Here is a 27,828-nt window from a genome sequence, read left to right on the forward strand (position 1 = left end):
GGCACGCCTTGGAAGAGCCGCGCCTACAGCCCGGGTATCCAGGGGTGAGCGCGGCGCGCCGGGGCCTCCTCCCCAGACGGGAAAGGGTGCCGGGCCCTCTCTGTCCCCCCCACCCCGGGAAGGTTAGGGACCCCTGCTCACAGTGGGGCGGGTGCGCGTCGTGCGGTTTCTCGCAGACTCAACTGCCGCAGGTTTTTGAGTATTGTCAGGAACGTGAGTCAGGTTGAAGGTAACATAGTAACTTTTTTCTTTCTGAGAAAGCCGCTTTAAAAGGTGAGTAGGTTTCGGGAGCGATACAATTTAACCGTGAGTGCTACTGTAGCTACAAATGACTTGTGGGTGGGGTGGGGTGGGGTTGTGCAGAGTGTTTAAGTCCTGGGCAGAAATGAAAGTAAAGCGCATCATTTTGCAATAGTTAAAAGCAGGCTATTAGCACTGAAAATTAAAACCGATTTAATGTATGTACTTAAGCTTTAAAAGATGCAACTTTGTTTAAAAACATTTACACGTCGGCCTAGATGGTCTTCGAAGGCCTGTTGGAGCTCGGAGTTCTCGGAGAACTCAAGGAGTGAAAGGAAAGGAAACGGGGAGGGGGTGGAGGCTGGAGTGGGTCCAGGTGCGGCTGCCCAGGTGCGATGCTGTTACACAGCTTCTTTGCCTTTTCTGCTTTCTTGAGTTTCTCCATACACAATAATCATTTATAGGTTGTGTTCTGTGTTTCAGGACTTAAGTCACAAGCTTGGCTTGCTCAGTTTCTTGCTGTTTTAAATGGGGTTGGAGCATTTCCCAGGGTTTTAGGGTTATCACAGCCGTTAGAGTGATGGCTAGGCACTGAGGTTCCTTCTGAAAGTAAACTTTGTATACTTACATTTTGGCATTCCCTTTGAAGTACTTAGAAACACCTAAGTTGATGCTACTTTACACCGTGTGTATTCTGCAACTGTTTCGTCTGGTTGGGGTTGAAGTGTTACTTTCTTGGTTCCCCTCTGCCCCTCTCCCCTGGTGCCCTCAGACTGAGACAGGTGGCAGGAGCTCTGGGGCACCTCTTGGGCGACCTGAGGTTTCCAGCGAGTGGACTGCAGTAGACTCAGTGTCTCTGCAGTGGGAGGACCCTGAAGATTGGGTTTGTGCTACAAGCGTGCTGTGGTCTCTTGCTGTCCAGAATCGTGTGTCTGTCTCCCGAGCAGTCTCCGGAGCGGTCTCCCAAACGGTTGGCATCCTGTTCTGAGCGCGCCTCTCCAGCTCCTGGGGTCTCATCCATAACCCGTGGGTTTCCAGTTGGCCCTCGTTGCAGTGTGGTGGTGTTTCTGTTGGTGTGTGAGCCGCTGCCCTGGGACACGGGCAGGGCCATGTGGGAGATAAGGCTGAGCTTGGGCTTAAGCGTGGGGACACTGGCTGCGCAGGGTGCACACCTAGCTCCTCTCTGCCTTCTCAAGTCGTCTGTGTGGCGTCTCCATCCCTTGTCCACTGTGCGCTCCAGCAGGCTGCTATCTCGCTTGCCCTCTGACCACGCTGGGGCCCTTGCCCAGCCCAGGCGGTGGCCTGCGGCCCCTCTGTCACTCTGCCTCCTCCTCTGCTCTCATGTCACCCTCACCCGGGCTAACGACCAGGGCTGAGCTCAGTGACCCTGGGCGTTCTGCATTTCCTGCCCTAGGTCCTGGCTCGCTGCCCTCTGCCAGCCTCTGCCCCACCTGTTGAATTCAGCTCAGAGGTAGTGTGGCATAGGGCGCAAGAGGGGGCTCTGATGCCAGCCACGAGGCCGGGTTTGATCCCCATCCTAGGAGGAAGTTGTCACCATGCTCTGACTCCTTCTCCTTTGCCTGGTGACTCTTCCTTGCCTGTCAGGTGGCAGGTGCCACCTCCGCAGTAGAGACCTCGGCGAATCCACTCCCTGCCATTTCTGCCTAGAGGAGGATCCTGCTAGTGTTGCCTGCCAGTTGCCTGGGAGGTTGGGGTCCCTCTGCTTGTTCCCTTCTCTGACTCTCAGAGGAGGCAGGGAGAAAGTAGTGAACCAGAGAAGTGTGGAGCTGGAGCCACAAGAGGAGGGGAGCTGAGCATAAGAGCGTTTCATGTGATCCACCGGTCTTCTGTGAACAGACCCTGTGGTGTGAAGTGAAGAAGGGGCCCTGTCTTGAACCTGCCTCATCCACCAGCTTACCCAGCACCATGCTCTCCTATGTTGCTCAGAAAGAAAAGACATGAAAGAGCTTGCTGCGGACCGTTTGTCGCCTGTGGTCCCAGGACGTGCATTTCTGAAGACATCGTTACAGTCCTCGGGAAAGGATCAGCCACATCTCCTGAATCCCGGGATCTCTGCCTGGTAGCCCGTGTAGCAGCCTGCACCATTCATCCTTTTCTGGGGCGTCTTCTGCCCTTGCAAGTTTGGGAGTTGCTGCTGGCTCTTGTCTTGTTGCAGTTTTAGCCGAATGCTCTGTGAACTTGGGAGCCAGGGTGTGGTGTAAGGCGTGCTTTGCCTGGGCTACTGACAGAGATGAGCTCTCTGGCCGCTTCCGCTTTCTTGTGCTGCTTCTCTGACCCCTGACCTCGTCTGTGGTGCTGTTACTTTTTCCTGGGTAGTCCCAGGGTTTGGGAACCTCTCACTGAGGCTGAAGGCGAGTCAGAGTCCTACACGAATGTGGACACGTGGCCTCACCTGTCCTGGTGCACTGGGTGAAGGGAGGCCCAGTCCCAGCAGGCACCACATCTCGGCTTGCACCATGCAGACACTCGCTCAGGTGTGTCTATGATGTGGCAGTGTGTGCAGCTCCCTCTCTACAGGTGCCATGATGTCCTGTGCTCTCCTCGGAGATTCTGCTCTGCCAGAGTCTGAGACGCAGCCCATGGTGCCACAGCGCCCTGATGCGCTGTGCTGCTGCTGTGAGGGAGGGTGAGCAGTGAGGGCCCTCCTGGGACCCGCAGTGAGGCAGTGGGACCTCCTCCAAAAGTCCTCCCGAGGGCCACTGCCATGGGTGGGAGGTGCGGCTGCTGTGCGATGTCACCGGTCTGGTCACCTCTCTCTCCCCCCCCCCTCAAGTGAATGCCAAGGTGTCTGGGAAAGCCATGAACACCTCCTTGAAGGGTGCAGGCGGCACAAGTGGGTCTTGCTCTCGGCTTCACCCTGACACTGAAGGTCGCGGTGGCCGGGAAACAAGAATGATTGTACTGCCCAGATATTTCCTGCTGCAGTGCCGTGGAGGAAGTGTGCTCGTGCCCAGACACTCCACCCATTTAATCAGCACCCTGTCGCTGCTCTGCCGTTGTACGCCGCCGGTCTGCATGGAATTTAAGCGTGGTCCTGGCCGGCTATGCTGGCTGAGGGATGTGCTGGAGAGCCGCTCAGGCCACATCGTGCCCGGTGAGGAAGCTGGCACCGGAGCAGTGGCTGCCCGGGAGGACTTGCCAGTGCTCCAGAAGCGGGCTGGAGCGAATGTTAAATAGGCTGGCGTGGTGCTGTGGAAAAATGCGAGGCTGCAAAGGCTTTTGTGAAAAATATCTTAGTGCTGGAGCTGTGGAAGTCAGAGCAGATCCTGTTCTCACTGTTGTGAATGTTCGCTGGGAATGCACTGCTGCTAGACGAGACAATTGTCTGTGGCTTAATTTTTTAAAAAAGTAATTTTAAAGAAAAAAATTTCATAGTTTAGATTTATATTTCAAGGGAAAGTCTCAGACGCCCTTTTTGGTCTCTAATGTGATTGTGGTCTTCATAGTGAATGGATTCATGCAAATGGCCTCGGGGAGGGGCCTAACCCTAACCTTGGTGGCAAATAAGTACTTTTTGTTTCTTGGCTTGGTGGAACAGTTCAGGATCAGATTTTCTCACTGTGGAGTGGATAACAGAGCTGTGATGACAAAAGTAAGCTGAGATGTTCCAATCCATAAACTTGATGGTACATCCAGGACTCAGGTTGCAGGAGGAGGGGGTGACAGAACCAGGAGCCCCACCCCCCTGCTGGAGCCACTGTGTCACTGAGCTCAACACAGCTGGTGTTGGATGGTGGGGCCCTGTGCCGAGACTCTGCCAGCTTTCTTTGGTTTCTTTCCTGAAGCAGAGTTTGCTGGGAAGCCAGCCCTCTCACCAGGCGCTGTGACCAGAAGGAGGTTCCCAAGCAAGGGCAGGCAGGTGGTCTGGGTGAGGAGCAGCAGTGCCCAGGCGCCTGCTCCATGTGAGCCTGCTTCCGTGTGGGACAGCCAGGTGCCTCCCCCAGCCTTGGCATTGCCATCTTAGGGTTCCTGGTTTGCAGCCCTTGTATGGGTGTGGTTGCTTATTGGCAGGGTTCATTTCCTTGGATTTAGCGGTCCCCAGTTCCTTCTTGCTCTCAGCTTCCTCAGGCCGCCTGCATTCCTTGGCTCATAGTCCCCTCCATCTTCAAGCTGGCATGGTGCCTCGAATCCTGATGGTGTCTCCTGTCTGCAGAGAAAGCCTCCTGTTTCTGCGGCACATGTGTCTGCCCAGGCTTGCCACGCAGTGGTGAGGCACCCAGACCTGGAGACCGTGTCCTCAGAGCCACACACAGCTCCGTGGCAGGGGGGCTGGCCCTGCTGTGGACGAGACAGTGGCATGGAGCTCTTGCATTGTGCCAGCCGTGCTCTAGCTTGATCATCTCCACAGACAGTGTCGGGCCAGGCTGACCGTGAGGGCAGTGAGAGCTCTTCTCTTCCTCTTGTGGTGGGCTTTTCTTTTTAATTTTTATTTATTTATTTAAAAATGTTTATTAATGCATGTTTGTAAGATGTAATGATTGCTTCCGCTGTGGGGAGTGGTACCTATACATAACCATCTTAATTCTTGCCAGCCCTCCCATATCTAGATACCCTTCCCATTTGTAAAAGATCTGTCTTCCTGTTTCCTATTATCTGTCTTTTATTTTGATTTTTATTTATTTATACTTTGGGTTTCTCATAGAGAAAACATGTGGTATTTAAACTTGTGTGTCTGGTTTATGTCACTTAACATATGGTCTCCAGGTGCACCCCTTTTTCCCACAGATGACAAGTTTATCTTTCATGACAGAGCAGTACTCCGTTGTATATAAATACCACATTTTCTTTATCTATTCACCTGCTAATCCACATAGAGGCTGCTTCCAGGATTGAGCTTTGTGAATTGTGCTTCTATAGAAATGGGAGTGTACCATGCTGTCTTTAACTCCTTTGGGAAGATGCCTAGAAGCAGGAGAGCTAGGTTAGTTGGAATTTTTAGTTTTAGTTTTTTGAGGACTGTCTATATTGATTTCCATGGTGGTTGAACTAGTTAACATTTGTGGATGAACTGCTCTTTAAAATATTTTTTTTTTTTTTTTTTTTTGGTACCAGGGATCTAACTCAGGCTCATCCCCAACCCTGAAATATGTCTTTTAAGTAAAGTTTACAAGTGAGATGTGTGACTGCATGAAAGCACAGAGATCGGATTGAAGGGTCCTGTTCACGAGGACCCTTCCATGGCTGGCCAGCTGCTCAGTAAAACCATCCTTCTGGCTCTGTGTTGCTGGCGACACAGTGTGGCCTCTGGAATCCAGCCTGAGTACCTGGCATGGAGAAACGGGCCGCGCTCGACCTGGGAACCCACTTTTGGGAACCCACGTTTGTGGGAGTGGTGCCCTCTCAAGACCTCAGCCTCGCCCCTGCAGTGCCCCTTCCCGGGTTCTGCTCCTGGTATGGTGGTGCTGGGACCACCCGCTTCCCCTCAGGCAGGAGAGCTATCTCAAAGCCTGCATTCCCCTGCCGCCCTGGGTGAGCACCTGAGGCATAGCAGGTCCACGAGGGTATGAGCCACCGCTGAGGGGAACCCGGTGGTCTGTCTGGGGCATTTTGGAGGTTTGGTTGTTGCTTTGGAAGTGCCCGTCTGTGGCATTTTATTTGCTTGCCTTCCCGGAGAGTGGTTGGTCCAGTTCTGTGCCCTGTAATATAGAAGGCAAAACTAGAAAGCATTCAGAAAAATCCTGCCCTATGTTTGAAAGGCATCCCATGTAGTTTCAACTGTGTTTTCTTTATAAAATTAATACCAACAGGAAAACGAGGAAATTTCGGAACGGATGGTGACTAACTGCCTGTCACTGAGCCAGCTTCTGAGGGTCCCAGGTCACCTGTGCTATGGCGTGGTGTTGTGCAGCCCTTTGCTGGCAGCCAGCAGTCTTTGTGCACTCGGGGCTTTGGTGTTGAGCTACATCCCCAGCACTTTTAACATTTTTTAGAAATTTTGAGTTTGCTCAGGCTGGGTAGAATTTGTGACCCTCCTGCCTCAGCCTCCCAGAGTGCTGGGTTGCTGCAACACACCTCTTTATTTGTCAGCTTGTGTCCTTTTCTTTCTCAGATTGGCTGCTTTGCCCACGTTTGTACAGCCTGCTGTCCTGTGGGGGTTGGTGTGGGTTTCCTAGGCGATAATATGAGTGTGGCAGTTTCTGTCTTTCCAAGTTCAGAGGATCTCAGTTCATTTCTGGACTCTCGCTGAGCTGAAGAATGTCTGGGGTGCAGTAGTTTAAGAAAAATGAAGTCAAGTTGTTTTGGTATTTTTGCCTCAGACTCATTTCCCGACTTTGGGAAGCACCCAGAGGCCAGAAGTGCACTTGGTTGATGACACCACACACTTGTGCGTCTGGTTTGAGCCTGTCCTGCCTTAATTCTGCCCCTTGAACCTCAGCTTCCCCAGCTGGGATTCTGCCTCACAGAGCAGCTTACAGAGTAGACTTGGAAGTACTTGGGATTCACTGTGAGGCGCTCAAAAGCCTGCTTTCTCTTTTCTCTCTTTTAAGGAAACTGAAACCAAAAATTAGGCTCTTTGTGTTGCCAACAGGAAAAGCCTTTCTCTTGGCTTTTGAAAACAGAGAGGCTTCTTGCTCAGGCCAAAGCTTCTCACTTGGAGACACTGAAGGCCAAAGTTCTGTGTCGGGAGAGGGCAGAGGAGGGACCCACGCTGCTGTGGAGACTCTGGAAGCACTTCCTGCTGGCACCGAGAGACGCCCGTGTTTCGTGCCGCAGGCTGGCCTGCAGTCTCCAGGGCTCAGCGCTGTCCGCCGGGTGCGCTGCTGTGCAGGCGTCTGAGCACCACGGTGTATGTCACTTCCCTGGCTTTTGAAGCTCTTGACAGTGATTTGTAGGCAGTGTAGGAAAACAAGCAGGGATGGGGAACAGCGGCAGCCAAGGGGCACAGTTCTCCCGAGGAGCTTCCAGAGGTGGCGGTGAGGGCTGCATCTGTGCTGTCTAGAGTGGCGGCCTCCAAAGGACTAAATCTTCATTTGATTTAATTTCAGTTAAAATTTAAATGGCCATATATTCGGACAGTGCTGAACTGGTATAACTTTATACTCTGTGTGAAACACTGTCTGATTGAATAACAGTTGCAGAAATCGGAACTCTGACAGCAGTAAAAACTGTTGCTCAGCAAGCTACCACTTGGAAAGTTCTAGAAATTGTGTTTCTAATGCAAATTCTTTTCAGAGACTGTTACTTCAGTAACGTATGCAGCGTAAAAGGGGTTTACAGGCTGAGTGCACTGTGGAACAACTCGGAAGGCGTGGGGTGTCTCTGGAGCAGATCCCGGGTACGTCCTGGTACTCTCCCTGTGTGCAGGCTGCTGACAGTGCCCGGGCGGCTTCCTGTCGCTCACCCTGCCATTGCAGGGCTTTCCTCCTTGGTTCCCCAGCATGGCTGTGAAGCAAATGGTGTTTCTTCTGCTTCCCAGACAGGCTAATGCGACCTGGCCATGAGTGTCCTCTGGTGCTGAGTTCAGGAGACGGCCAGGGCAGGGCGTTGAGTGCATCACTGGCGGAGCCGTCAGGATGTGTCCAACAGGGGCCTTCGCTTTCCTGCTGCTCCCCCTGCCTGCAGAGGGCTGTGGGTGTGGGCCTGCTGAGGACGCCCTACCCCTGTGCTGAGGAAGACACTGGAGCCAGGGATTGGGCAGGAGGAGCCTGTGCAGTCCTGTGCTGGCTGTGTCCTGGGGGGTGGCGGGGAGCAGTGGAGCCTTTGCTGAAGCCATGACTTGCAGGCTGTTTCATCTGAGGACCCCTCAGTGCAAAGTGGGAACAGTGGGCCTGTGGCTGTGTTCTCAGTCCCACCAGATAAGATCTCGTTTGAAAGGGAAGCATCAGTGCTCTGGAGATGCAAGCACCTAGCCCAGGGGCCCGTAGAAAATAAAATAACTGGGCCTCACAGCCAGGGGCGTCCCAGCTGGGGAGGTCCAGGCACCTCACCTGGCCTCTAGAGGGCGAGCTGCAGCTTCTGCCCTTCCTTCCAGCGGCAGGAAAGCAGGGCCCCCGCACAGGTGGGCGCTGGGGTGCAACACTGTAAAAGACTTGTTAGCAAGGGGCGGTTCCTCTAGCTTTAAGCAATGTGACTTTTTAAAAATGTAAAGATAACTGTGAAATGATGCAAATAATATAAAAGAAGACATAGCCTGGAAAAGGCAATGAAACACGCAGGTTACCCACGGAACCCCCACCTGGCTCTGTTGAAGGCTGACTCAGAACGACTGATAGGTGTCAGGGGCACAGATAGGTGCATAGCAGAGGGTCAGGTCAGCTCAGCCCACACTGAGGACGGGATGGGAGGCTGTGGGGAGGGGAAGCCAGGAAGTAGCTAGGCCAGTGGACCAAACAGCTTCCTGGGATGAGTTCCAGTGTAAGATCATGGGATTTGAACGGAGTGTGATTGGGGAAGACGCTCACCACTCGGGGAGCCAGTGCTGTCCTTGTGTGGCCTCCATTGCTGCCCGCTCCCCGTGCCTGCTCCCAGCTAGCCCTGCTGTCACACCGCAGCACAGAAGCTCCTGCAGCCCTCTGGCGCCCCTGCCACTGAGCAGAAGAGAGAGAGGGCTTGGCACACAGTGGGCAGCTCCGTAGGTCGCACAGCCATGGCCACATCGGAGCCGGGCAGCGTGAGGGCAGGCCTGTCTTCGGCCCACTGGAAATGCAGGGCAGGCAGGCAGGGTGAGATGCACTAGCTGTCAGCGTCTGGGCCCCGGTGTGCTGCCTGGCCCTTGGGAGAGTGCACATGGCCAGGTGCTCTCCCTGGGGAGTATGCAGCCAGTGCCCTGACCTCCCTGCCGCTTCTCAGACAAACTGGAAGTCCGGTACCGAGAGCTCGGCTTCTGTGGGAGCTGCAGCTGCACTGCTGTGAGACGCTGTGCTCCTTGCACTAATAGCTTTGCAGTTTCAGGTGGTTTCTAAGAGGGAAGCTGGAGATGATCTCTAAGAATGCTTTACATTAAATTTAAAATAAAAACTGATGTGTTTTGCTGTTGTTGCTGTTGTGTGAGGCAGGGTTTCATGATGTGGTTCAGGCTGGCCTTGAACTCTCTGGGTAGCCCAAGCTGGCCTCAGACTCGCAGCAATCCTCCTGCCTCAGCCTCCTGGGTTTTGGGATTACAGCTGTGTGCCATCCCACCTGGCTTTTGTGTTTGTTTTTAAGTGCAGGCTTTAAAATCCTCTATCCCACCTCCCAAAAATAAGCAAGGCACAGTTAGGGGACTGCTGTCAGAGGCTCTGCTGCCTCGTGCAGATGGGCATGAGGACTGAAGAGAAACATACCATTACCATCATGTTACCTGCCTTTAAATTTTGTTAAATTAATGATTTTGCTGAAAACAGAGTTGTGCTTTTTCAGAGATAGAGCTGAGGCTAAGAGTTTGAAGTATGATGAAAACCTTAAGTGGCTAAGTGCAAAAACTTGTCTTGTAGCGAAATGGATTTGCTTGCTGCTGTGGGTTGAAGACCCTGACCTGACTGCTGCTGCTCTTCACCTTGAGTGTGCAGCGCTTGGGTTTGTGGCAGTTACAGCTGCTGACACTTCTTGAGCCCCTCTGAGTGCATCCCCTGCTCTGGGTCTCCCATCTGCATGGTGCCAGGAAGCTCGTGAGCAGCGCTGGGCAGGGCACCATGGCCCGGGTTCCACACAGGTGGATGCAGCACAGGCCCTGCCAGGTTCGGGTGGGAAGTGATGGAGAGTGCTCTGGCCAGGCAGCCCGCTCCCACCTCTCGGAAACCTTGTGTGCTTGGTGGGTCTTGGTGCTGTGTCAGACTTCACAGCCACCAGCAGGATTTCCACAGGATCCGCCTGTGTGGCCCTTCTGTGATGGCCACGGCTGTTTCCTCTGTGTTGTGTGTGTGTGTGTGAGTGAGTGTGTGAACAGGGCTCAGGCACTGAAGGAAGAGAGCACAGGGCTGTGTTCTCAGGTGTCCATGGGCCACTTTCTGCACAGCCATGGGTGCTGCAGGACGGAGTGCCCTGGGAGGTCCTGCTCTTGTCCTGAGCGTCCCTCCACCCATATGTGGCCCTGTCTGCCACAGGGTGCCCCTCGCTACCCTGGCCTGGGCACTGGTGCCCTCAGGTTGGCCCTGGTTTGGGGAGCAGGTCCTACAGGAGTCCTCTTGGTTGCTGGCTTTGTCCGCCTTTGGGCGGTGGCTTGAATTCCCAGGTTCTGAGCTCCATTGCAGCGCCTGGGCCTGGCCTTTCTTCTGACCAGGCCCTGCTTGTCCTTGTCGAGCCTCCCTGTCATCCCAACCTTAGCGACTTTGTTCTTAGTGTGCCCGGGCCCCCTCCACTGTCCCCACACCCTGCCCTATGTCTCTGCAGCTGCCTGGAAGGACGTCCTCACGGGCCTCCTTTCCCCCGGGTGCCTCCTGGGCCGCAGGGCTGAGGTCTGGCCATGGCTCTGCTTGGCCCCTTGCAGGTGGGGTGCAGAGGTGGCAGTAACTGGGCCATGCTGCAGGGTCTGCACTGCCTGAGCGTGCTGTTCTTCTGGCCCCATCTTTCATGCCTTGCGCTCCCTCACCAGCCCCAGGGGCAGAGACCAGCATCCTGGCTCCTGTGGGTTGTGCTGCTGCTTCTTGGTCACTTGCAGTTCAGGGACTATGTCCTGCCCTTGCTGTCTGGCTGCTGCTCCTCCGAGCCCAGCCCATCCCCAGCTCTCTGCTGGCTGGGGTCACCCTGAGGTCCCCTGGACAAGTGGGCCGTGTTCTGCATTTCCCCACTGCAGGCGCTTCCTGTGTGGCTGCCAGCCTGGAGTCAGGGTGCGTGTTGAAGAGCTGCCCTGCTGTGGACTTGCGTCCTGGCCGTGTGGCCCTCTGTCTCACACATGCTCAGTGGGAGAACTTAGTGTGCAGTGTCCCAGACAGCGACGTCTTCATCCTCCTGCCTCTCGGTGATCACTGCTGCCCAGAGGAATGGCTTCTGGAAGGGTAACAGAAAAGACTGCTGCCGTGCACACTTACAGAGACCTGGCTACTTGAGCGAGTGAACTAGGCCTGGGGCCCCTAGCCTTCAGAAATGCCCTGCGGGTCCGTGGTGGGTGGGTCCCTTGGGGCATCCAGAGGTGCTGCAGCCAGTGGTCAGCACCTGTGCAGTGGTCATCGTTATGGTTAGGTTCTGAAAGCCCTCGGACAGCACCTTCTCCAGGGTCCACAGAACTGAGCCCAGGAGGAGCCTGGGAGGAGAGGGAGCAAGCTGCCCTCAGTGGGGTTGCACTCTGGGCTAGAGTCCCCATGTTCATTTACTCTCTTGTGGCTGCCCCAGGGAGTCGTCCGGCCCAGCCCTGCCACCGCTCCTGGTTTGTGGCTCTGGTCTCCTAGCTTGGCTGTCAGCCCTCTCTGCCTGCAGGGCACTCTGCTGGCACCTCTGGGCTCTCCGTTCACTTGTGAAAACCTCCCTTACAGCTTCATTCAGAGCTCCACCTGGGTGGAGCCCGGGAAGCCAGGGTGTGAGAGGCCCCTGCCCTAGGAGGAGCGGGCTGAGGCTGCTCCCAGAGCTGGGACACTGAAGTAGTTCAGCGCCAGGGTGCTTGCTTACAGGTCTAGGTTGTTTCCTTCCCCTTATGTTGTGCCTAGGTTAAAAAAAACTCACATTTGAAGGTGTGATTTAAGGGTGTCTAATTTGTGCAGATATATAATTAAAAATATGCAAAAAATGATCTGTAATTAGCTCAGCCCCAAAATTAAGGGGTGCTTTAAAGTGGTAGAGTGGGTGCCGCAGCCGTAGTTTGCCTGAGCAGCCTGCTGTCCTGGTCTGAATCAGCATTTCCTCCTTACCGCGTACACCATGGAGCAGGCTGATCGTCGCTTTGCCGTAAGTGCATCCAAGTGTGGTATGAAGTCTGAAGCTGAGGAGTGTTCTTACTGCAGCAGTGCTTTCTGGCAAAAACGCAAACAGTGGACATAGAGCGGCAGCGAGGGGCTCACTTCTCAGACACCGTGAAACTGGAAGGGAGGAGTTGGGGTCGGGGTAAATGAACAGTGGACAGCAGTTTCCATTACTTTCTGCCTGTTTTACTGTGTAATGGAAAAGGCTGGGGACCAGAGTGACACACGGTTTCTAAAATTACTTCTCTGCCATCATTTGGAATTCATGAGATTCATGGGCAGAGTATTAAAGGTAAACTGAGGCAAGTGGACGTCAAGGGCAGTGGGCCCAGGTGCTGAGGTTGCGATGTGTGGTGAGATGGGAGGGGCTGACGCTTTGTAGCACAACTGGTGCTCAGCGGGTTCAGGTGCCGAGCATCTGTGGCCTGATTGTAGAGCGAGCAGGGTGTGCTCCTTCTTTCTGGTGTTTCTTTTGCTGTGTGGTTGTTGAATGAAATCTGACCTTGCACCGGAAGGTAGCTCTGGACCGGAAACCTCGGGAAGGAGCTCCTCAAGGGCTACGCCGGCTCCCCTGCTGTGGGCCTCAGCCATGTGCGGCCCACCTGCCTGGCTGTTCTCACAGGGAGAGGCCATGCTGCAGGCTGAGCCTCCTGGATCCTTGCCTCCTCCCGAGAGCTCTGAGGTGGCCTCTAAGGGCCCATGACAGTGGCGTTTGATGCTGTGCCACCTGCACACTGTGCCTTTGGTCGGAGGTGAGCTGAAGCTGAGTGCCGAAGTCGTGGCTGAGTTGTCTGTGGACTCGGGCGTGGTTTCCCTCCGGCATCCTGTCTGGTGGGGAGTCCCCGGAGGTTGCCCTAACATGAGACAGACTGATTTGTACTGTTCGTTGTTGAGTAGAAGTCATTAGGAGTTCCTGACGCAGTTCTGGTGTCCCAGAGCTGAGCCTGCTCAGGGAAGGGTGCAGGCCACATGGGGCTGGTGGCCAGTCCTGGCTGGTGATGGTGCTTTCTTGAACCAGTGGTCCCGGTATCCATGGGGTCAGCCGAGTGTAGGTAGAAATGCTCAGAAGAGGTGTGTCTGTCTGGAACACGCACAGGCCTGCTCTCTGAGTGAGGTGAACTCTGTCATGGGTGCTGCAGAGGTGACCTGCAGTGTGGGAGGGTTCAGGAAGGCCGTCTGCCAGTCCTGGAACGTCCCCTAGCCGCCTTGGTGTCAGCAGGGCCCAGACCATTGCACAGAGGCCCAGGGGCAGTTGCACATTGCTGTGACATCGTGTGCAGCTTTCTAAGGTGGCAGAGACTGTTGGTGACTGGCAAGGTAATTCTAAGTGTTCTGCACTGTTTGCCTGTTTTGTAAAAAGGCATTTGTCTCTGCTGACTTGGGACTAAGGGTGGGGTGAAGTAGTCACTTCAGGACTGTAGCTCAGTGTGAGGGTGGGGAGTGAGCTCACCCAGAGCCTGGGGTTCTTTCCATCTATGCAGGCTGATCCCTGGCTTGGAGTAGGCACTGTCCAGGGTGCTGTCCTCCTGCAGGGCTGCAGGGTGCTGGAGGCCAGGAACAGAGGATTTACTGTTTCTTGGATTACTCCTGTGCCTCAGTTCCCTTCTTGGCCTGTGGTCAGCCTCGCTGCCTGGCCTTCGAGGGTCCAAAGAGTTGGAGCAAGGGGCAGCTACAGGCCCTTCGGGTCTGCCTGGCTCGACAGTCATGGCCCTGCTGTGTCCACAGGGATCATCATTCGGGGTCCTCGGTGGCTTCTGGAGTTGTGTGGTGCCTGGGTGGCCCTGCTGGCCCATGGTGGGCCCAGGGAGTCTGGCCAGAGCCCTCTTACCCAGCACCTCACCCAAGCAGCACCGCTGGGCAGTCCAGGCCCCGGCCCCGTTCTGCTGTGAGCATGAACTCCTGCCTGTGACAGTGTTTTGTTATGGCAGTTGCTAACATGCAGGTCCTGTTCATCATCAGCTTCAGACAGGAGTGGCGGGGGCTGTATTGCACTGCTAGGGTGCAGTGCTGAAGCCAGAGGGTCTGGTGTCCTGGACACGTGGGAGGGCTGTAGTTTTGTCATTACAGGAGTCCATTGGCCTTGTACAAGCGAGCGGGCATCAGATCAGACACGGGGCCAGCAGGACATGGCACTCAGCAGGCTCCCCGGAGTCCTAATGCAGGGTGTGCACTGCAGGGGCCTGGGCAGGTGCAGGTGGGACTGCTTCCCTCGTTACCACCTGTAGACAGTCCTAAGTGGAGGATGACAGCGTACCGTGCTTTGCAGGGGAGACCTGGAGACTGCAATGCAGTGCTCACACTGCAGAGCTCTGCCTGTAGACATCTTAATGCGCTGAATATGTGGGGTGTCGATACCAGCCTCAGTGTCCTCCCATGACTTGGGGCAGTCATGTCTCTGTTAGCCTCTAGATCCCTATATCCTGCTGTCCTTAGTGCAGCTCTGGATGCTGGTGCAGGGGGCCACATGCTGTGTAGGGGCCGACGCTCAGGTGCGGTTTCACCGAGAGCTCTGCAGTGACAGCGGCTTGGGGACGTGCGGGACACCCTGGGCAGCCTCATGGGGGAGAAGGCTGCCAGTCGAGGCTCAGGAAGTGGTGGCAGTGCAGCCCGGCCAGCAGGCTGGTGGAAGGACTGATGAGCAGCTGCTGAGTGCGGGCTCGGGGATTGGATTGTTGGAGAGATGGAAGCCCTGCCTCAGAAGTCTGCAGTGTGTTGCACCATGGAAATGCTTCGCTTTAACATTGCCAGAGTCGTTACCTTCTCGGGTCCGCTGAGAATGACTTGTGGCTGTCTGCATTGGCCATATGTTGGGTGAGCTTTTTTATTTTTAAAAATGAAGTTTCGGAAGATTAGCTGCCAGTGATGGTGACGCTGTGGGTATACGGTGAGCGAGCCTGTTGGGCTCCCGGCTTCCGCTGGCAGAGGCTGCTGTACGCTCCAGACAATGCCGTGCTCACGGCGCTCACTCCACATGGTGTCTTGGGGTGTGGGTGAGGCTTCAGGTGCGAGATCGCTGACGTTAGCCTTAGGAGCCAGCTGTGAAATAGTGCAGGGTTGTAGCCTCTTACCTTCTGGACTTAACTTTGTAGTCCCTCCTTTAAACAGACTGCTCTTCTAGTGGTACTGCAGACCACATCTTACTTTTGTCTTTGCTGTTTGCCTTGTGGATGTACCTTAGCAAGGAAGTGGTGGATGTGTTTGCCATCATTTCTGGCATTGGACGCTTTGCTCCCCGTCTCTCTAGTCACTTGCAGGAAGGAAGATGACCTGCTGCTTCCTCTGCACCTGTAGGACAGGGTCCAGGCCAGTACCCCTGGCCACAGGCCGGCCCTGTGCAGCCCAGGAGCTGGAGGGCGATGCTTAGGCCAGCACTGCTGCTTTGAGGAATCACGTGGCCATGCGTCTTGCTGTTCTCCATGCTGAGCCTCGGAAGGAGGAAGGAGCCGGGTGTGAGCCTGGGGCTCCAGCTGTGAGGGGACTGAGCTGGACGAGGAGTCCACGCTTACCCGAAGCAGTCTTGGCACACCGTGTTGCCCAGATGGGTCTTGGGCAGCCCGCGGATACATGTGTCTGAGACTGGACACTAGTGCTGCCTGGCATGGGGACCAGGAGGACCCAGGGCTGCGGCACCGGGCTGGTCCTTGTGCACACGGCCCTTGTGGGAAAGTGTTTTCTCACTCTCATTTTCTTAACATAAACCACAGAAATGATTCTTTCAAATATGTCATTAAAAACCAGTTGTAAATTTATTACTCTTTGCTGTAGACAGAGTTCACTGCTCACAGTGCTGTCATGCTGTGTAATTCCAGCCACCACCATGTATTTCAGTGGGGGAACAAAGTGTTTCCAGTCACACGGACCTGGCCGACTGGAAAGCATGGTTCGGCGAATAGTAACGCTGGCTTGTCTTCTCTTCCATCCCTAGACTTCACGAGGAGATCATTGACTTTTATAACTTCATGTCCCCTTGTCCTGAGGAAGCAGCCATGAGAAGGGAGGTGGTGAAGCGGATCGAGACTGTGGTGAAGGATCTGTGGCCCACGGCGGACGTGAGTCTCTGCTGCGTCGTCCCATCCCCGGGCTTGGGCCGCTCTCAACCCACACAGCTCAGCCCCCGCAGTCCCTGCCAAGGCCCCGGCCTTGCAGTGAACACCGCTGCAGGCCACTGCCCAGCTCTGGCCCCAGCCCGAGGTGTGGTTAATCTTGTTTAAACCCAGCGTCTCACGTCCTCGCACCCCCTGCCCTGAGCGTTGATCCTGGTGCATTCAGGGCACTTGGCATGGAGGCTTCAGGCTGCCCGAGCCCTGCTCTCTGCCCAGGGGCAGCCTCCCCCTGCCCTTCTGAGGAGCCACCTGAGCATGCTGGGTGCTGTGGGCTCCTCCAGCTGCTCCTGCTGAGCTGCAGTGTGCTCCCTCTCGGGGAAGGCAGCACCTAGTGTCCCCTGCTCCCTACATTCAGTACCCAGGACAGAGTCCTGCGCTGTCTGTGGCTGTGCTGAGGATGAATGGAAGGTTTGAAACTGGCTCTGAGGAGCACACAGTGCTGAGCCAGTGTGGGATGAAGGCAGTAGGTGTCCGTCCCCTCTTGGGTTCCAAACGCTTCTCTGAGGCCTGGTTTCCAGAGGTGCTTTCCACCTGTCCTCACTGCCCCCACTCGCCTCCTAACTGCCAGGTGGTCTTCCTGTTACCCAGGATGCAGCGAGGCCTCGGTGGGGAGGGTCATGGGACTGTGTGCAGGACAGTGGCCGTGTTCCAAGAGCTGTGCTTTCTTCCAGGTACAGATATTTGGCAGCTTTAGCACAGGCCTCTATCTTCCAACGAGGTGAGTGCCCCACTGTCCAGGGCGGAACCCGGGTGCGCTCACCCAGGATGGGAGCAGGTGCTCTGACCAGGTCTGAGGTTGCCGAGGCTGGCCTAGGAAAAGGTGGGGGCCCAGGGGAACTTGGCAAGGAGGAAGTTTAATTTAGTACTGTGGAAGTAGTCTGGTTGTCCTACATTTTTCCTCTTGTTCTCACTCTGTTGAGGCACAGAAATGCTGGACACTCAAAAGATGACAAATGAAAAGTTGATCTTAGTCCATGTAGCCTGGGCACATGGTGAGCAACAGAAGCTTGCTGAAGCTGTGACATTTGAGACAGAGGGACCCCGCCAAGGGCCCAGTGCGGCCAGCCTTCCTGCTGTGTCCTACTGTGGAGGAAAGGCCAGGGAGGGCAGGCCGTGCCCTCAGAGTGAGCTGCGGAGGGGCCTCACCAGCCCAGGGATGGGGCAGAGCAGCTACAGTGGAGAACATTCTGGTGGTATTGAGGGTATTTTTGAAAATTTGATTTTACAAAGTTTTAACAGATTTAAGGAACTTCTGTTTAAATACTGTATTCTTGAGAGTTCTTGTATAATAGAGAAATACCCAGTTTGTAGTCTAAGGTTATCACCTAGTGTTTCTCACGAAGGGCTCTGGACATCCACATGCATTTCCCAAGAATCCCATGCCACGCTTCCGCTGCCTGTAACCTTCGGGGGCTGAGGTTCCTGGGAGCCGGGTGTGGGGCGTGGTGGGGCGGCAGGGACAGCAGGGCCCTGGGCAGACCAGTGTGAGCTGGTGCAGGCAGTGTGGCCTGAAGAGAAAGAGCTGAGGCCTGGGTGCAGGGTGCACTCTTGCCTGAGACCGCCTCCCGGGCTCTTGGGAAAGCTCTCGCGGGTTCTGTCCCACTCTGTGGCAGTCTGCGAGCTGCACTCACCTCCCTCAGGGCGCGGCCTGGCTGCTGATCCCGCCTGGCGCTGGCTGCTCCCCGTGGGACACCACTGACAGAGAAGCAGTGGCTCACCTGCTCCCTTTCCCGTCCAGTGACATAGATCTGGTGGTGTTTGGAAAATGGGAGCGTCCTCCTCTGCAGCTGTTGGAGCAAGCCCTGCGGAAGCACCATGTGGCAGAGCCGGGCTCCATCAAAGTCCTCGACAAAGCTACAGTGAGTGTCGTTTGCCCCTGCCGGTGCAGCCAGCTCTGCTTCACTTCAGTGACCGGCTGGCTCTGTTCCATGGCAGTCTCAGGCACGCTTCCCTGTGCTCATCACATGTCACGATCCCCAGCACTCTGGTGACAGGCAGGGGCTGGCCTTTGTGAGGTTTTCAGACTGTTCTGGACACTGCACTCTAAGGTGTCTACCTGTGCAGGTGAATGAGCAGAGGAGGGGGGCACTGATGGGACCTGCACTTCAGTGCTGCCCGCTCGAGTGCACGGCCCAGTGACCAGAGGGCATTGTGTCGTGACAGCAGGAGACTCCCATTTGCCAGTCTGTGCTTTCACCTGGTCCTGTTGCTGTGCGTCGCTGAGTCCACCCAGCCGCCCTTGCTGGCACACGTGGCACACAGGGCCGCTGGTGTCTCTGGCCCTCTGTCTTCTTTTGCCCATTCCTGTTGGATGCAAGTCAGTGAAAATGAGACTCTGGACAGCAGAGAAGTGGCTAGGGGCTCCTGCAGGTGCCTTTGTTTAGATGTGGAACTCAGGAGAGACCTGATAGCCTGAGTTGCAGAGCCTTCTGCTCTGCAGCACTCCGAATGGCTGCTGTGGCAGCCGCCTGGTTCCATGGGACTCCCTGCTGTGGTGTTGAGTCTTCTCTGTCTGAGCGCCTCCACGGCTGCACCACCACGTCTGCTCCGGGTGCCTCCTATGCAGTGACAGCGCGCAGTTGGGTGGGGTGAGGGCCCAGGTGAAGGTGCTGCCTGAGAACAACCACCGGAGCCAAGCCCACGTCCACAGTCTGAGTATGTGCCCTCATTTTGAAAAAGTTTCACCGAGCAGAGGGTGGGGGACCCTTGCCAGGCACAAGCGGGGGGCTTCTCCAAGGCTGAGCCTGTGGGGCAGGCCCGCTCACTTGCTGCTGCTGGGGATTCCCGCCGTGGTGTGCTGGCCGGCAGGGCCTACACACTGAGGAGTGGGACCGGTGCTGCAGACCCCCTCACGTTGCTCCTCAGAAATCCCTCTTCCCTGAGGATCTGGGCTCTGTGCCTTCTGAATCTCTGCTGTGACTAGGACAGGACCCTAAAGTCTCTGTACAACCAACTCTGGAAACGTGATGCCTGACTAGGAAGGTTTTTGTGAATTGAAGCAGTTTTTAAAATTCAATCTTCATAGGTACCGATAATAAAGCTCACAGACCAGGAGACTGAAGTTAAAGTCGACATCAGCTTTAACATGGAGACTGGCGTCCGGGCAGCGGAGTTCATCAAGAACTACATGAAGGTACTGTGGTCGACACGCTGGCCCCACACGACAGGGCGTGAGCTCTGGACCAGGGGTCCTTTTAAAGGAGCAACGAAAACCTCTGCCGAGTGTGGGGGTCATCAGTGACACAGAGCACACACTTTTCTCCTCCAGTGCGGTTTCTGAGACACTGGAAAGTATTTCACTGCTGTTCACACTTGCCTCGCTTTGTTCGAGTAGCCTTTGCCTGCGGTGGATCCTTACTGCGAGGCTCTGTGAAATGCCCTTGGCTATTTCAGGGGTCCGCCCCCCAGTTTCACAGGCTCACACCCAGCCTGCAGGAGCCCCAGGGAAGGGCGTCACCATGATGTGGCTCAGATGGCCTTGGGGCCTGTGGGTACCTCGGCAGACTTGCTGCTCAAGCTGCTGTGTTTGGGCTCTGGCCAAGGGCATGGGCTGCCCAGGCAGGTGGTCATCCCCCCAGGCTACCAGGGGCCTGGCCCTGTCTGTGTCTCCCACTCATGCAGGGCCTGCCCCTGCCCCTCTTCTGCATCCTCACCCGGCTGGGTGAGCATTTCCACCCCGGGGGGAGCCTGGGGCTGTGAGGACCCTGCCGCAGGAGCCTCACACACCCTGGCTTCCCTTCATGCACAGCCCCCTTCCCGCCCCACCAAGTCACTGCTTTGGCCTCTTAGCAGCCCACACTGATGACCCTTAGCCCCAAAGTGGGCAGGAGGACAGGTGAAACTTTCCTCTGTTCCAGGTTGCTGTCTGAAATTTGTTTGAGTGTATTAACTAATCAGTGTATCTCTCTCTTGGGATTTACAGAAATATTCATTGCTGCCTTACTTGATTTTAGTATTGAAACAGTTCCTTCTGCAGAGGGACCTGAATGAGGTTTTTACAGGTGGAATTAGCTCATACAGCCTCATTTTAATGGCCATCAGCTTTCTGCAGGTATGATTACCATCTCTTGGGAGTGTCTGAGGGAGGTGGGTAGAAGGGTGGCCTCTCTCGGGTTTCTGGCCAGCTGCTTCTGGGGTGCGGCAAGCCTTGCTGTCCTTCCTGGGGCCGCTGTGATGAGGCCCTGGAAGTCAAGTGATGACCCTTTGAACTCAAGGAGTATTTACATTGAGAGTGTTCCTTTCTTTAGGGACAAGAAGTGGGTTTTTTGTTTTGTTTTGTTTTTGTTTTTGAGGAGGGTGGGCTGTTGTCTGTGATTTATACTGAAGAAACTGTAGGACCTTGTGTTATACTTCTTTATGGGGTCTGCATAGCCATCCAGGCCCCACAGAGGCCATGCCAGGCCCTTTGCCTGTCCTGTACCCACTGAGCCCAAGAATGCTTGCTGTGGCTACTGGGGCTGGGGGGACCCAGACCCTGTGCTGGGCTGGCTCTCAGTGTCTGAAGGAAGAGGGTAGAGGTGAGCAAAAACACACAGCCTCCGTGATCACTATGGACGACACAGGCAGACCCTCAATGGCCCAAACTCCTCATGCCCGTGCCTGACAGGTGGCTGTCAGTGGCATCTCCAGCTGTCCTCCTTGAGGTGCTGTCAGGACGCCCCTGCTCGTGGGCCCAGCAGCGGCCTCTGGCCTGCGACTGACAGGGTTCTCTGGCAGCCCTGAAGGAGGCCACAGGCTGCACAGGTCCCTGGTGCCAGGTGCCAGACGTGCGGTGTTTGTGGCCAGCAGCTGTGCTCTGACTGGCCAGCGTGCAGAGCTGCATGAGGCAGCGCCGGTCTGCGGAGAGTGCAGCATTGCGTCATCGCACTGTGGGCAGGCACTGCCCGGGGTCAGAGCGGGGCTCATGCTCCTGTGTGACCAGCAGGGTGTGGGTTTGCTAGTATAGCACCCAGCACCCAGCACCCAGCACCCAGCTTCGGCACTGTGTGGAACCAGTCAGTCTAGTGCTGCCACCTATGGGTTATGTTTGAGAATGACTGGACTCTTCTACTGTGTGGGGACTGGAGTATGCAGCGTGCGGTCAGCTCACTTGGCTCTCTGTGGCTGGTGTTGGTAGGAAGTCACTGTAGGTCGCCACTTTCACACTCTAAGGGTGCATCCAGACGCTGCTTCTGTGGAGTGCTCATTACCCACAGTGGCAGTCAAGGCCGCTGGTGCCTGCATGCTGCTGGCCACGCTCCCCCGGGCCTGTGGCATTCAGCGCCGTCCTTTGCATCTCTGTAGATAGGGCTTGGAGCTGTACCAAACGTGCTTGCGTTGCTTTTACAGTTGCATCCAAGAATTGATGCCCGGAGAGCCGATGAAAACCTTGGAATGCTTCTCGTAGAATTTTTTGAACTGTATGGAAGAAATTTTAATTACTTGAAAACTGGTATTAGAATAAAAGAAGGAGGTGCCTACATTGCCAAAGAAGAGATCATGAAAGCCATGACCAGCGGGTACAGGCCATCCATGCTATGCATCGAGGACCCACTGCTGCCTGGTAAGGGTGCTGCCCTTGCTGGGGCACTGTCCGAGCTCCTGGAGGTGTCATGTCCTGTACGGCTGTAAGCCACACACCTCTGGGGTGGATGTGCATTGTGCTCTCCCTTGGCCTTGGGGTGTTGGTGTCACCACTGCCACCCTCCACATGGCTCGGCCTCCTGCAACACAGGCTGCAGCGCCTCCGTGTCTGTCCCGTGAGGCCCCGGTGTACCTCCGTTGAGTGAGGGTGCCCTCCCTTGCAGGAAATGACGTTGGCCGGAGCTCCTACGGGGCCATGCAGGTGAAACAGGTGTTTGACTACGCCTACATTGTTCTCAGCCATGCCGTGTCACCCCTCGCCAGGTCCTACCCCAACAGAGACTCAGAAAGGTAACCGAGGGCCATCCTCGCTCTGGGCCCCAGCTCCCATTGGGCAGCAGCCACGCCTTCCTGGTCCATGGCTTCTGTGAAAGTCCTGGCCAATAGGTTCACTGTTGTGTTTCGGGAAACTTGCAGGGGTGGATAAGGAAGTCATTTCCTCAGGGCCTCTTGTCTGGCTCTGAATGCCTTGGGATACCTGTCCCCCTGGGCCGTCTCCGTCTCCGCATATCCTTGGCACCTTCTGGGGCCAGGGCTGACCTGCTCTCAGCAGGTGGTGCCTTCCTGCAGTGCACTCCTCGGGCTGCAGGAGATCCTCATTCTGGCCCCAGGGTGCTGCTGCAGCCCTGGGGAAGGGGTCAGGAGGAGGTGGGAGTGGCCTGGAAGGAGAAGGTGGCCGTGCAGACTGGGAGTGGACAGTGCCCTGAGGCAGTTGTTTCTGTCCCTGGCCTGCACGATTTCAGGCTCATGGTGGTGGAGATACGTTTGCAGTGGAGCCCTGGGCCCATGCAGGGCAGTGGGTGTCGCACCCCGTGCTCGGCTGTGCTGTGGTAGATGGAAGTGTCTGGCTGCGGTGCCTGTGGGTGGGAGGTTGGGCCATGGGCCGGCTGTGCGGGGTCTGTGGAGGCAAACTGTAAAGGAGAACCCACTTTATACTGTGGTCTCAGACTGTGCTTGAGCTCAGAGTCGGAAGGCGCAAAGGCTTTGTGAAGCTGTACCCATGCGTCTCCTCCTCTTGCTGGGCAGGAGGACGTACAGCTACAGGGTGCTGCGGCTTCTCCAAGGGAGTCTTGGCTCCCCCAGAGCTGTTGCCCTGCTGACACTGGCGTTACCTTGCAGTACTTTAGGAAGAATCATCAAGGTGACTCAGGAAGTGATTGACTACCGGAGGTGGATCAAGGAGAAGTGGGGCAGCAGAGTCCACCTGCTGCCGGACCTGGGTGAGAGCCCCTCTCTGCTGTCCTGCTCACCCACGAAGGCCCAGGTGCCACTGTACCTTCCTGGGAGAGTGCAGGCTTCTCCTGTGAGCACGGGGTTAAAGACTGTAAACCCGAGGGAGGCCAGCTCTGCCCAGCGGAAGTATGGCTTTGCGTGCAATTTTAAGGAGTATGAGAAGCCCCAGGTGAAATTCGCTTTTGGAATGTGTTTTTTTTTAATTGAGTTTATTGGTACATTTTAGGTATACCGTACAGTTACACTCATTGGAATGTATTTTGTCTGACTTGGTCTAGAGCGTTAGCATCTGACAGGGAGCACTGCCGAGGAGTCCGAGGCACTGTTTCTGGGCTAAGTCTGGAGGTGCACTGTGTGCTTGTGCTCCCTGCACTCCCTGATTGGGGCACTTGATGCTCCTGGCCTGGATCTGGGCTTCCTGAAAGCTGTGTGGGAGGTGATTTATTTATAGACCCGCGATGCAGCAGGTGTATTTGAATTGAACATAGCTTTTCAAGTTGGGTAAATTAAAGTGTAGACCTGAGCCTGGGCTGTGCCCACTTCAGGGCTCAGCTGGGCCCAGGAGAGGGTGGCTCTGGAAGACTGGGACCCGTGCGCTCGGCGACCTGCGCTTGTTTTCCACACAGACAACAGGATTAAGATAAAAGAGCGAATCTCCATGTGCAATGGGGAGCAGACACAGAGCCGGGAAGCCGGGTCACCCCACAGCCAGCGCCTGACCTTGTCCCTGTCCAGTCCCCAGCTTCTCTCTTCCGGCTCCTCTGCTTCGTCTGTGTCTTCCCTCTCCGGAAGTGACATTGTGAGTGGCCCTGGTTCTCTGCATCCTGTCCTCCTATAGGGGTTGTGTTTGGTGACAGCCACGCAGTGTTGAGTGCACTCACTGTGTTTGTGCACACGCACCCCACCGTCTGCCCCGTGGCACCCCTGGAAGCCGGTGGAGTGCAGTTGTGCCACTCGCAGTTGTGCCAGTGGACTGTGCGTGTGCATGCCGTGTGTGGCTCTCCTGCCATGGGCACAGTGCCTGGTGTCGAGCCGCTGTCTCTCTGCTGGATTCCAGGACTCAGATACCCCGCCCTCTACCACGCCCAGCGTCTACCAGTTCAGCCTGCAGGCGCCCACGGCACTCATGGGCAGCTTGCCCACTGCCCTGCCCTTGCCCAGCGCCAAGCCTCAGGCCACTCCCTCCCGGACACTGATCATGACAACCAACAATCAGGTACGTCCGGCAGTGGGCTGCTGGAGATTGGCCTGATTCTGATTTAGGAAAAGGACTTTTTGAACCTGTGATAGGTTTACATTTCTATTTTATTATAGAAATTGTCTCTCTCTCTTGTTGTGGATACGCTATAATTCCCACTATTCTGAAAGCTCGGTCTGTGACACTGCTGACAGCGAGCTCACGGTGTCCGGTCAGAGCAGCGAGGCGACTCGTGCTTCTGGAGGAGTGAAGTGACCTCACAGGAGGGGCCCCACCCGAGCCCGCAGGCCTGCTCCTCTTGTGGGGGAAGAGGGTCCTGTCCCAGCCTTTCCACAACATCGGTTACGTGTTGTCCAGGGACTGTGTTAGAATATGCTGTGTTTTTAAACTTGGACAATCACAAGTCCAATAGAGGGCTTTGAAGTGTTAAATCTTCCATTATATACTGGCTGGATGTGTACCAACCCAGCACCGTCATTTACTTAAAGGAAAGTGAAATCAGTTTTGGAGATGTGGGCTCTGTTTTGCATTTGACGTAAATGCAGCAGAGGAGTTCCTTGGGGTGCGTGGGCTGTGGCTGTGACATCTGGCCCAGGGGTGGTGGTGTTTATTTAACCCCGAAAGGCTCTCTCTCATCTCTGAGCCCAGGGCAGCCCAGGCCTTCGTCTAGGCCGCTGCCGTATAGTTGAGGGTCCTAGGTGGCAGGGCTGATGGCGCTGAAGGAGAAGCTAAGTATGGCCCAGGTTGTCACTGTCGCTTACGAGTTCCTCTGGGCAGGGCTACCATGCCAAGGCTGGGAGCTGCTGAGACAGGGCCAGTGGAGAGAGTGGTGATAACTCCCATGTTCTGCCAGGCCCCAGGAGGCCTTATCTCCACCTTCCGGGGGCAGAGCCCAAGGTGGGGAGTGGTGGACAGAGCCAGCCAGGTTCGGGGGTGTTGCTGTCCTGGCCCCCTGTCTCTGGGAGGGCAGCCCTGGACTGGGATCAGCTGTGGGAGGGGCGGGTGCTGACCAGCGGTGAGAGCGGGGCCCAGGAGTCTGTGTGCTCAGCCCCCGCAGCTGCTCATCTCCCCTTCTGGGAAGACAGTGAGATCAGGATGGAGGTGTGGGGAGAGCAGATGCGGGACCCCAGTGCTGAGCCCTGTGCCAGGGGGGCGGGGGGCGGGCTCCACTGGGTCCCTCCTGGCACTGGGTGGCAGCTCTCTGTGACTGATTGCTTGGAATCAGGATTTCCCCCGAGTTGGTGGCAAACCCGTATGCCTAGGCTTATGAATGTTTTTAGAACATCAGGCATTTCCAGCTCAGGAAACAGTGTCAGCTCGGCACGAAACGGCTCTGCTTTCCTAGGCCTGAGCGGATAGGGTGCTCAGAGCAGCCCCACTGCCCTGCCCCACCCAGGCCCTGGCTCTCATGTGCTGTGCCATGCCCTTCTCTGTTTGATCCTAGACCAGGTTCACCATCCCTCCTCCGACCCTCGGGGTCGCACCTGTCCCGTGCAGGCAAGCTGGTGTGGAAGGAACTGCGTCCTTGAAAGCTGGGCACCATGTGTCCTCCCCGGCCATCCCCTCAGCGTCCCCCAACCCACTGTCCAGCCCTCACCTGTATCATAAGGTACGTTCCGCCCTCCCCGCCACACCTCCTCCTCCATGGGTGCCCGGAGATAACACTTTCAATGTGACAGTATCTAAGGACGTAGTTTCCTTCTCACGGAAAGCTGCTCATAATTCTCTTGTTGAACTGGTTAGCGTAACAGTGAAATTTGAAATAGGCGCAGGTCAGAATGAAGACTATTTTGTTTCTTTGTTTGTTAAGTTCATTTAGTTGGTTTCCTGCCAAGTAATGTGGTTTTCAAGAAGCAAAAGCTACACCATGAATCAGTCAGTCTTGCTGCCCCTCTGTGGGAAGCACTGTCTGCCAGCCGCTGCTCCCTGTGCTGGGCCAGGGTGCAGTGGTGGGTGGTGGCCCGGCCTCAGGGGCTCCCCTGCAAGTCTTAGGGGGAACCGGAGTCCTCCGGGCCCTGGCTTGTCTCTGCCTTGCCTGGTGCAGGAGAAATGTGCTTGTGCAAGCAGCTTGCTGCTGAGTCCCGTGCTTGAGGCACTCGCAGGGCACGACCGCCGGCGCCAGAGTGTCCACATGTCTGTGCCCCTATAGCAGGGCTCCATGCAGGCCCCTTTCCCAGGCTCGATGGTGCTGGGCACATCCGTCAGAGGAACGTTGCTTCCCCCGAGTGGAATCCTGCTTGGCATTGTGTTTGTCTTGGAGATTGGCTCTTGGGCCCTTTGGAGGTGGCAGAGCTTCCTGGGCTCCCCTCGCTCAGCTTCCCGACTCGAGCCGTGCTCCCCTTGTTCTGCCTGAGCGCAGCGGTGGGAGGCAGGGGAGCAAGGCTGCGCCAGCCCTCATGTGTCCGGGTCACTGCGGGGTGGGGTGACGAGGGCTTCTCACCTGAGGACCAGCAGGATGAGCTGGAGGTAAGCCGGGGGTCTGGGGCCAGAGGGATCCTGGAAGGCGCGATGACGTCGGTCCTGGGAGAGCCTTGTGTGCCGCTGTGCGCGGCTTGATCCCTGGGGCTTCTGCCCTTTTCCACTGGAGAGGAGCGCAGCTCGCAGCCAGTGGTGCCGCTCCCGCGGGCAGGGAGAGACTGGTCTGGGAGCGGAACCCCAATGCCGCTCTCTTCTGTCTCTGCAGCAGCACAGTGGCATGAAGCTGTCCATGAAAGGCTCCCACGGCCACACCCAGGGAGGCGGCTACAGCTCGGTGGGTAGCGGAGGCGTGCGGCCCCCCGTGGGCAACCGGGGCCATCACCAGTACAACCGCACCGGCTGGCGGAGGAAAAAGCACACGCACACGAGGGACAGTCTGCCTGTGAGTCTCAGCAGATAATGGCTCTGCCGCACCCCAGACTGCCACGGCCTGGGCACTGCAGCCCGGCACCAGCGCCCTCAAGCACCTGAGCCGCGGCCATGGCGGACACCTGCTGCTGTCCGCATGTCCCCATGCCGTCTGCAGCCTTACGCCGCGGACGGGAGCTCGCCAAGCGGTGTGTGGCAGACCCACCTCCCGGGCTGACTGGTGCAGCTTCCGTTCCTACCCTCAGCGACAGGGGCTCCAGGCTGTCCCCACACCTCACGGCGTAGTGCTGGAGGCCGGCGTGTTACTGCCCTTGCATTTGGTTTGAGACTTCAGAACTGTTTTTCTATGTAAATATCGAAAACTTACGACTTGTGCAATAATCAGATATTTTTTATTTAATTTCATATTTTCACATAAGTTATATTTAAGGGAGGAGGGAATTTTTTTTTAAACAAGCTTAGATCCTTTCCCCAGTTGCATTTTCTAGGTTGGGTTCACTGTGTTGGCTGGTTGTCTGACAAGCATCATCATGAACACCGTGATGGGAGGGTTTGGGGTTCATTTGCTGTCTTTCTTTTGGTCAGAGGCTGTGCAGTTCGTCAGGTTTGGGGCCTCCGACCCCGCACCCCACCCCTGCCCTGGGCTGCAGGCCTCTGGCTGCTCTGACCATGAGTTCTAACGTTTTGGTTTTCGTTCTTTTAAACTAGACAACAAATCCAGCGTTGAAAGTGCCAGAAGTGTAACTTTCTGGGG

General features: G+C 56.0%; 1 protein-coding gene across 2 annotated transcripts; it reads left to right on the top strand.

Moving 5' to 3' along the window:
• Positions 1–6: 6 nt before the first annotated feature.
• Positions 7–27,590, top strand: Tent4a (terminal nucleotidyltransferase 4A). Of its 2 annotated transcripts, none has more exons than XM_010642343.1 (13): positions 7–44; positions 15,997–16,120; positions 16,846–16,892; positions 17,913–18,033; positions 19,200–19,307; positions 20,097–20,225; positions 21,503–21,716; positions 21,961–22,087; positions 22,916–23,016; positions 23,656–23,828; positions 24,087–24,245; positions 25,672–25,836; positions 26,911–27,590. In XM_010642343.1, the coding sequence occupies exons 2-13, from the start codon at positions 16,031–16,033 to the stop codon at positions 27,103–27,105; spliced, it is 1,629 nt and encodes a 542-aa protein (XP_010640645.1). In that variant the 5' UTR covers positions 7–44; positions 15,997–16,030; the 3' UTR covers positions 27,106–27,590. The 2 variants fall into 2 exon arrangements, with proteins under 2 accessions (XP_010640645.1, XP_010640708.1); XM_010642406.2 differs by having other exon boundaries at positions 14–34.
• Positions 27,591–27,828: the final 238 nt, after the last annotated feature.

The sequence above is a fragment of the Fukomys damarensis genome, unplaced genomic scaffold (assembly GCF_012274545.1).
Source record: "Fukomys damarensis isolate Sample0158 unplaced genomic scaffold, DMR_v1.0_HiC HiC_scaffold_1, whole genome shotgun sequence".
Lineage (NCBI taxonomy): Eukaryota > Metazoa > Chordata > Mammalia > Rodentia > Bathyergidae > Fukomys > Fukomys damarensis.

Bases quoted from the DNA above. Each gene is read 5' to 3' on its own strand.
- Tent4a (XM_010642343.1), top strand. From the start codon at position 16,031: ATGTCCCCTTGTCCTGAGGAAGCAGCCATGAGAAGGGAGGTGGTGAAG. The intron at 24,246-25,671 runs GTACGTCCGGCA...GTTTGATCCTAG, and splicing joins TCATGACAACCAACAATCAG to ACCAGGTTCACCATCCCTCC. The intron at 25,837-26,910 runs GTACGTTCCGCC...CTGTCTCTGCAG, and splicing joins GCCCTCACCTGTATCATAAG to CAGCACAGTGGCATGAAGCT.